Here is a 9,528-nt window from a genome sequence, read left to right as displayed (position 1 = left end):
ATGATGAGGTGGGGATGGGTTTCAGACTCTTTTAGTTTATCTGACCTAGTTGATGGTAACCTGACTGATGTCGATCTTCTAGATGCTTCCAGAAACCAGAATAATGCAAATTCTGAGGACACAGTTGATCTTTTGAAGCAAATGGCCTAGGGACTTGCCTGCTAGGCCCATCGTTCAGTAAGGAGAACTAATTTAGGGCTCCTTTCTGCTGCTTCATCTGATCCGTTCAATGGTTTTGAGCGTTTCTGAAGCCAACGTACAAGATGGGTGTTCCAGAGAATCAATGCTCAAGAGTAAAGCATCTCCAGAATTGCTGGGAAGAGCGAGGTCAAAAGTATGATTCTGTACCCGTATAAGTGATCGGGTAATGGAGCGTGGCAGCAGGTAAGTAGTAACTTGGGTAGCTCCACCAATTTGGAGTTGAAGTTTTGGTATTGAAAGAGGTTAATTGCTTGCCTGATTTTTATTCATGGACACTAATAAGATTGAACACATTGATCACTCACTCTGAATGTCATTTGTTTTTTCTCTACCCTCATGTAGTCTTGTAGATATGACACATCGTAGTTGGGGGATAACACTTGAATATCTTTGTTCTGTCTTTAGTCTTCTCCCTGTAAATGTTATTATTAATGAGAGAGGTGCTCTTTAATTCTGTTACTGAAAATGTGAATTTGACTCTTGTTCATCCAATAATGCATTGTAGCCTTGATTATCACTTTTAAATGAATTTGGCACTCAATTTACTGGTTGAAATTTGAATCAATCTTGGTATCAATGCGTTGAACCATAAAACTGTCATGTAATTGAGGATTAAGGATGGAGATAAACCCACATACCAAAAAAAAAAAAAAAAATTGCTGCAAATCATATAGCTTATTCCATTGAATAACCCAATTTTGAATATTTTCTCAATTCTATATATAAATTTCTGTGAAATACAAGGGTAATAAACATGCCCCTATGTTTGTGTTAACTGTACAAATCATATAGCTATTGGACAAATGGACCAAAAAAGAAAAGAAATCCGAATTCAATAACCAATAAATGGGGAGACAATTTGTTGCGACTTTGTGCTGTGTGTTTAATCATATCATGTTCTCAAATTTATCAAGCTTCTTCACCCTTTGCATGGACCTCATAAGCAGCATAAAAAAAACACCTGCAATTTGATGAATGAAAATAGTGAAACTGACGTCTTTTGCTCTTTTAGCTCCAGAACAAGTTTAAAAAGTAGATGCAAGCATGAAAATGAACTGTTTGGGTGTAAGAATTTCAGGGATAACCTGCACCAATAAATGATCCGTTTGCAATTACTTGAATGCCTTGATTTCCCAATGTGACCCCGAGGTTTAGTAGTGTACCGCCTAGAACTGTATACATTGTTGCCATTTGCAGTATTGTTGCCTTCCGAGCTGCTCGTTCAGACTGTTGAATGCAATTCATGCAGTTTCACACACCGAAGAATATTAATTAACGAAGACATTTTCAAGTACAAATGCTTAGTTTATTATATACACTAAACAGAAAAAGTTAAGATCATCAAGTATTTGTATAGGCTACTTGTGAATTTTCACAAAAATTTAAGCGATGGAATACCTCGAGGACCCGGACTCGGAGTTTCAAGTCTCCTGACTCGAGTTGTTTCACAATCTCTTCTATCTGTTGGACTCTGTATGGCATGGACATGGTGTATGATCTGGCCTGAAATTCATAGACAAAATTAAAAATGTAAGTGTATACGATAGATATATCATCATCTGAAAAAAATGGCTTTCAACAGAGTTATGAAGGAAACAATGTTATCTATTTGACAAGAATCAAAATACAGTAGTACATCATCAGCTTGTTTCCGTATTTCCTGAACAAGTTGAGTTCCAGTGCGCTGCTTCTGCTTTAAGTCCAACAGCTCCTGTAGGTATTCAAACAATTTTAGAGCTATACCTAGATGGAAGTTACTGGTGTTTTTTTTTTTCTGTTTTGTTTTGTTTTTTGAAAGCATTAAGAGAATTTCACAATCAACCTTAAGCATTGTCAATCTATCAGGGAAACATATAGAACCTGGGCATAAGGTGCAGCAATCTTTACGAACGAGAAATCTGGATCGAGCGTGTAGCCAATACCTACAAGATAACAGTCACGATTAGAAGAGAACAATGAAACAAATGCTACGGTGCTCCTTTAGGGTTGGTTTGGGTTGTCCTAAAAAAGTGCACTTTTTGTCTTTTTACGAAAAGATGTGCAGAAAAGTAGAGAGGTGATGTGATGGAAAAAAGATAAAAAGATGGATTATATAGGTTATGCCAAACCAGGCCTTAATATCATATTTAGCTTCTGTGAAATTTAAATCTTGCAAATTAGTTATTCAATCATCAAAACATCCATATGATTAAATGACACCCATATGATCCAAAACTACCACGACTAACACATATACCTGATAAACTTATTGGTTCTACATTGATCAGTAATACAAAAAACAAACTCTATTTACAAGAGAAGAATGCCTTGTGTTCAATTAAGTGCATCAGATTTAATGGTCCACTAATCTGTGATCCAAATCATCCAAAAACTGACATTGTAAAATGAATTATAAGATGAAGTCAGTCCAACCCAACATTACTATCAGAAAGAAAGGTATTGAATGATCACAAAACTTTTTAGACTCAAAGCAGTTTTTTGTGACTTTCATTTCAAAGTAATTTTACGATATCACTTTTGTGTGCACTTGTATGCCCATGACCACAATCGCATGTGTGTGCAAGTGTGTTGTGTGTGTGTGTGAGAGAGAGAGAGAGAGAGAGAGAGAGAGAACCTTCAAGTGTTGAAAATGCCCTTAACACAAAGGTAAAGGTGGATGGAAACCGGAATGGCTGATCTTGTGCTATAGCAAACAAATCCTGCGAAGAAATTCCTTGCACTTTTACTGATTATAATCATTGAAGGGTCATTTGAAACAACCCAGTGAAGAGGGTAATCATCTACCGTAGTTGGTGAAGAATATGCATTTTGGTTGAATATGGGAAGTTTTGAAGGAGTGCCTTACTACAAGCGAAGGATGTCACGAGGAGAGCTAAATGACATTAATATCCTCCCTCGTTTCCTTTGGTAATCCTAATTTCTCTGAAGTAATGACATGCGCCAAGTTATCAGATTTAATTAGACTAGCATCTTTACTCTTTCTTTTCATAGGTAATTTTTTTTTTTTTGGGCATGTGTGTGTGGAAACAAATAGAATAAGGATTTGTTTCAATGTTTGTGGAAAATGAATAGGCTTCACGTCCTTTAGTTAGCATTTAAAGGAAGAGTAATGATATACAATGATGCCGACTTTTTGTAATCTTTTCATTTCATATCAAAACACTCATTCTAGATGGTTTTCTATATATAATTTTGTTTGTGGATAGTTTTGTTTTAAGTCAAATCATTGTGAATGGGGTTATTTGAAAGAAAAAGGGAGCCATCACCAACTATTGAATATTTAATCGAAGTATTTGAAGTATTTTAATTGAATATTGCATACCTCACCAATTGCAGACAAAGTCTGCTGTTGGTCTGGCCTCTGACTCAACAAATTATCCAAGAAATACTGCACGGATCTCCTAACCTAGGAGTATAAAATACGATCAGAACTGACAACAAAAAGGACTATACGGAGCAAATGTTTCACTGAGTGACATTTTATGTTAACTGGTGTATACTCTGATAACATACCGATGCCAGGTCTCCTGTCGGCTGAAGTGCTCCAAGATCTATGAGACTGCGCATAACCTGCATAGTAGTGGCTTGACAAATTAAGCTATTGAAGCCAGATCAATATGTCAGAACAAATTCAAGTTCTTAAATTTCTTTGTATTTGCAGTGTATTTACATCCAAGTGCCAGTTCAAACTTCCCCTCAAAGGAAATTCAAACTGGAAATCAGAAAATTGTATCATAGTGTTATAGATACTGTTATCAAAGTTCAATATAGTGGTTATCAAAGTTCAACATAGTGTTTAAATAACATGTATTGTTACACTACATCTGATATACAAGATTGATAAATCCACACCCTTCATTGATGGATCCACCGCTTGTGGTGTGGCCTACTAAGTGAGAGGGAGGGTTGTAATCAATTTTCGGGATATATAAATGGCCAATGCATCAATGACAATCACTTCCAAAATACTACCTAAAAAGAAGCGACAATGATGTTGTTGTGCATAGAAATTTGTTTTGTAAATTCTATTGGTCAACAAACTGCTAGATAAATGCTGAAATATATAATAAAAGGAAAAAAGCAGACCTTTTTTGCATCTTTCTCGTAAACTGCATAAAAGAGATCAAGCAATCTCTCACGTGTAAAAGACTTAATCTCTCCCATCATACCAAAATCATAATAAATTAGTGATTCATCCACGTCAATAGCAAGATTTCCAGGATGAGGATCAGCATGAAAGAAACCAGTTTTCAGAATCTGAAGTGGTTACCAAGATGCAGCAAAATCATCAGTTCAAGTTAGCAAGTTTCACAGCATGAGACTTGTAACCAGGCTGCTAGATGGTTCAATCTGACCAAGATAAGTAGGTAAGGTTTTTAACCTGAATTAAGTATGCTTCAATAGAACGTGAGGAAATTTGAGATCGACTATAACCCCGTGCATCTATCATTTCCAAATAATTTATCTTGACACCTGCTCACAGAACTAATAATATCAAATCATAGGATATATGCTTTTTCGCTTTAAACTTTGATCTTAGGATTTGATGATTCAAAATATTCAATACAAAGTAACACAGTGGTTCAGATTGAAACCTGGAACGTACTCCAATGTTAGTACCTTCGTTGCGGTATAATCCCAAATCACCAGCTACAGAAGATAAAAAAGAAAACCAAAAAGGATTTCCAAGTAAGAATCAGCAAGTACTGTTTTATCTTCTTCTTTTTTTATTTTTATTTCTCTATTTTTTTAATATAAGTGATTTACTGATGAGTTCAAGTTCCCGATAAAAGAGAGGAGAAAAAAAAGAACCAAAAAGGAAGGGAAAAAAAATCAAATTCTTCATAGAGCCTGTTTGGCAAAACTTATTTGCAGCTTCAAAAAAGTAAAAAAAGCTAGCTTAAAAAAAGCATCTCAAACCCAGCTTAGTTGAGCTTTTCAGGTTTTGGAGATAAAAGGATAATGCGTAGAACTTGGTGGGTAATAGAAATCTCCTCATTGCAAAGCATCTGGAAATGAAAAAAAGCGTATGAACTAAACAAGAAGCAACTTGCAGTCTTTTAGCAAGAAACATACAGGTACTCGAACCCACTTGACATTTCGAAAATCCCGGCGGAATCTATCAGCGTTCTTCCCTTCATTTATATAATCAATTTCTTCGTACAAAATCCTGAAATTCCCACAAATGCAATAATGACTAGCTAATACACAAAGATACACCACTGATGTAGGAGAAGGAGGGGGCGATCATAAGTCACATTTTTTGCCAGAGTTTTTCATGAATTTTATATTGAAAGCCAATAAATAAAAAATCCATGAACATGTGAACCAAATAACTGTTCCACTAACACTATGTAGACAAATTTTAGCTAGCGGTGTCCTCAATATTATATAGAAAATCATAAAAATGCTTGCAAGAAAATGGACAGAATAGCAACTGACAACTGACATGAAAGTAAGCAGAATATGCATCTATAGAAAACCAGACATTCAGAAACTATTACCCCTAGCAAGGTGACCATATGCAGCTGCATGAAAAAAATTGGAAGTCTACTGATCCAAATTGATCTGGATCTGATTGCATATGGACTTGTGTGAACGAATTAGGTATGTTGTTTTAATAGTTATGGCCCAATAATTTTGGTCAAGAAGAAACAAGTTACTGAAAATGCTTACAATAAATTCCTATCTAAAAGTAGGCCATGGTGTTGCCCTAAAAAATATCCTCCAGATATTATACATACATTTTTTATGAGGGGCTGTTAGACTTTGAATTAAATCATTGACCTCGCCATCAGCATGAATAATGAAGGAGAAATAATTTGGAAAAATTCTCGTACAAAATACTTTTGACAATGAGGGGGCTTTCGTACACAGGTCAAGTAGTTCAAACAATATAACAGAACCATGATGCTTAAATGCTAATCTATCCACCAGGCTTGTGTAACATGAACCATTGTTACTTCACAGTTAAATACAAAGCAACCACTAAAAATATATTGGGAACAAAAAAAGAAAGGAAGCATGATAGGAGTTTTAAAAAAACTGATCAATGCTAATTCTTTACTTGGCACATTCTTCATATATTCCAATCCAATCCCTGGTTGGACCACCAAGTGTTTCGCTTTTTTGAAAGTATTCAGCAATTAGCTTTAAATTTCCTGGAAGAAAGGTGCATAATTGAGAGAAATAACCAAAACTATACAAAATGAATTGAACCAAGAAAATAAATAAGAACACGTGTTTCTATGATCATTAATTACCACCAAGTGAAAATGGTCCACATACGTGCACTACTTACGTAAATCAATATCAAAGAGTTTCTTGAGGCCAGGTCTTTGAACTTTCACAACAACTTTCTCTCCATTATGTAATACAGCCCGATGCACCTGAAGGAAAAACTCTTCAAAACTCGATCAGAGAATGAACAGAAGTAGCAAGAAAAGAGTAAATGACATGTGAAGAAAAAGGTCACTCTCCTAGTCTAACTTTACTGCTATCTTCTGCTCATACACTAATAAGCCAGAAATTGGATGAAATATAAAATTCAAATTTGATCCAAGCATCCATTAGTCTTCCAGATCTTGTCATTTGTTGTTTAGCAAGAGAACAAGACAAGCACCCTTACAAATATTTAAATGTATTGTCGTTAACTTTCTATGTTCCCCATGCATGTGCATATTAATCAAATAATTGCGTTAGTTATTATGTCAGATTGCACACACACAAAAAAAGTGTCTAACATGAATGACTTTAAGACACTACAACTCTCAAGGCTGCATATGATAGCATAGTTTATGTTTCAAGAAGGTGAACTCTTTCCCTCTTTCTGTCTTTTTCACAAACGTATCGACACAAAAACAATATGATAGTGATGGTGGTGTGGTGGTGGTTTGGACGATAAATATAACAATTAACAACAATAAATCATAAATATAGTAAAAACTATTGAGTGACTACAAGTATATGAAACTAAATGGGTCTTTGTAAAGTCTCATAAATTTAAATGAAGGCTTAACATATGTACATGGAACAAACACCTGACCAAGGCTAGCAGCTGCAATTGGCTGGTCTTCAAACTCTTTAAATAATATGTCAACTGGAGCTCCCAATTCATTTGCAATGAAGGCTTTTGCTTTCTTTGGTGAGAACGCAGGTACCTTATCCTGAACCATATATCAAGCAATTTCCATCAACAAAATAAGCATATGCTTTCTTTATCTAGAAAAAAATTAAACAAATGTTTGCATTTTCGCACGATTTAATGAGATTTTGTTTTCAAGGCCAAACAAGAGTACCTGCAACTTGGCTAGCTCGTCCACAAACTCACGTGGAAAAAGATCAGACCTTGTCGAGGATAACTGTCCAAGTTTGATAAAAGTTGGACCAAGTTGCAATACACATTCTCGTAACCATGAGGCAGTTTTTCTTCTTCTGTTTTTCTGAATACAATTAGAATTTTGTAAGTAAAAAACACTAATAGAAGACACTGCTAACTCACCAATTGTCCCAAAAGCTTAAGCTGCTAGGAAATAGGCCTAACAATGTATGTCAAGTTATTCAACAGACACAACTCTCCATAGCAAGGAAAGTAATTAGAGATTTTGTTAGCCGTGGCATATGTAGCAAGTGATTGATTAAGAATCAATCAGGCAACATCAAATAACATCTTTTTAGATTTCCAATTTTACCTGCTTATCTTCAGTGAAGCCTCCAATGTATGCCCATTTTGCATTGTCGAACATAACACGAACACGTAAAGAAAGCACGAAAGACCACACATCTATCGTTCTTTGAACCGAATTATAATTCTCACTGGCCCAACTGAAACCTTCATCTGAGGGAAGAACCTTTAGGCCTTCGATCGGTGGAAGCTCTTTAGAGCCCCTAATTTTTGTGGTCTTAACCAGGGCAGAAGAAGCATCTCTCTTAACAATGCTTGCTCCATTAACAGCTCCATTAACAACCCGCTTCGAACCATTCACTACCTCTGCATTACCAACTGATTGAGTTTTCTTTTTCATTACCTCACTGGTAGGTACCATTTTAATAGGTCTACCATTCGAACCCAATTTCCTAGGCGATTCAGTCTGTTGCATTTTGACTTGAAACCATAAGAATTTATCACTAGTGCATGAATTACTTGTTTGCCTCTCAAACTTTGGGAGTTGCTGAATTGAGATTGAGCTACAAAAACTGAGATTATCAACTCCTTTTCCATGATTCATCAAGTCCAAATCGCGGCAATAACAGCTATGGCTAGCCAATACTGAGGCCATTTAAGTTAATAGACACCTGCATATATGCGAATTAGATAATTAGGTTTTGGTAAACTATAAGAAGCCAAGCAATCAAACCCATCAAGATTTCATCATAAGGACCAATAATTGCTTGTCAAAATCCCTTGCTTCCCCTCCTCCCCAAACAACCAAAAATCAAAAAACAAGAACACACATGATTTAGGGTTAAATAATCCCAACCAAGTAATGAAGAACTCCAACTTTATACTTAAAACCCAATTTCTTTAACCTTTTTATATGGCAAAAGAAAGAAGAAAATTTGTTGAATTCCAACTTTATACTTAAAATGAATGCCTTATGTGTGTATATGTATATGAATAATGATTGAGGAAAGGGTGAATCAAATTTGCAATGAAAAAAGATTAATGGAATGCTTACAGAGTAGAGAGAGAGAGAGAGAGATTCAATGATGCAATTGAATCTTGATCTAAATGCTTGGGAGACTATTGCTGTCTAATGGGTATGAGCAACACTTTAATAAGAAGAATTGTTTGACAGACAGACAGAGAGAGAAAGGAGAGGCAACGACCTTGATGGACGGGCTAATCGCGTGCACTCTTGTGGTAGTAGTTCTTGTTTATTACGCTTCCTTTCTTTCGTTTTTTTTTGAGCAGCTTCCTTTTTCCGGCTCTGTCGTGTGTGTGTGTGTGAGTGTGTGGAGTGTTGATTTTTGGGTTTCGGACAAAACTGAAATGGTGGGGGATATTTAACTGCCCTGCCAGTGCCACCATTCACAGTTTGCTTGGTTGGAATTGCGTTGATCTGCTGTCACCATTTGTGCCCAGTGCTCTACATATCCAACCTCGCTGCTTACGCGTCGATTTATTATTTGCCCTCTCTTGTTCGAACGCAGTTGCTGCACTGCAGGCGATTATTATTGGAGACGACTTGTCGTGTCCCCCAAATCATTTACCGTGTTCGGTCGTGTTCGGTGGTCGATAGATTTAGAAAGAAATTTAAAAAAAGAAATAAAAAAGATAAGTAAAATATAGATAAAATATAGAAAAATTTATTCATAAGTCTTAGT

General features: G+C 35.8%; 1 protein-coding gene across 3 annotated transcripts; it reads right to left on the bottom strand.

Moving 5' to 3' along the window:
* Positions 1–849: 849 nt before the first annotated feature.
* Positions 850–9,265, bottom strand: LOC114313066 (Protein kinase superfamily protein). Of its 3 annotated transcripts, none has more exons than XM_028259397.2 (18): positions 9,031–9,265; positions 7,893–8,496; positions 7,500–7,643; positions 7,242–7,367; positions 6,503–6,590; positions 6,269–6,362; positions 5,278–5,371; positions 4,797–4,851; positions 4,583–4,674; positions 4,288–4,458; positions 3,715–3,771; positions 3,524–3,607; positions 2,816–2,900; positions 2,062–2,123; positions 1,838–1,912; positions 1,600–1,704; positions 1,287–1,428; positions 850–1,162 (listed from the first exon to the last, which is right to left on the bottom strand). In XM_028259397.2, the coding sequence occupies exons 2-18, from the start codon at positions 8,478–8,480 to the stop codon at positions 1,089–1,091; spliced, it is 2,136 nt and encodes a 711-aa protein (XP_028115198.2). In that variant the 5' UTR covers positions 8,481–8,496; positions 9,031–9,265; the 3' UTR covers positions 850–1,088. The 3 variants fall into 3 exon arrangements, with proteins under 3 accessions (XP_028115198.2, XP_028115199.2, XP_028115200.2); XM_028259398.2 differs by having other exon boundaries at positions 8,880–9,138; XM_028259399.2 differs by lacking the exon at positions 4,288–4,458.
* Between the last annotated feature and the right edge of the window lie 263 nt (positions 9,266–9,528).

The sequence above is a fragment of the Camellia sinensis genome, chromosome 8 (assembly GCF_055761805.1).
Source record: "Camellia sinensis isolate YWXY chromosome 8, ASM5576180v1, whole genome shotgun sequence".
Classification (NCBI taxonomy): Eukaryota; Viridiplantae; Streptophyta; class Magnoliopsida; order Ericales; family Theaceae; genus Camellia; species Camellia sinensis.
Note: the sequence above shows the minus strand (reverse complement) of the source record. Positions and strands in the feature narration are given on the sequence as shown.

What these genes read in the sequence shown, in the direction of transcription:
- LOC114313066 (XM_028259397.2), bottom strand. Translation starts at nt 8,480, where the DNA reads ATGGCCTCAGTATTGGCTAGCCATAGCTGTTATTGCCGCGATTTGGAC. An exon ending in TCAAGTGGGTTCGAGTACCT is followed by an intron (nt 4,852 to 5,277) that starts GTATGTTTCTTG and finishes TATCTTCTGTAG; the next exon opens with CTGGTGATTTGGGATTATAC. An exon ending in TTGAAGCATACTTAATTCAG is followed by an intron (nt 4,459 to 4,582) that starts GTTAAAAACCTT and finishes TAACCACTTCAG; the next exon opens with ATTCTGAAAACTGGTTTCTT.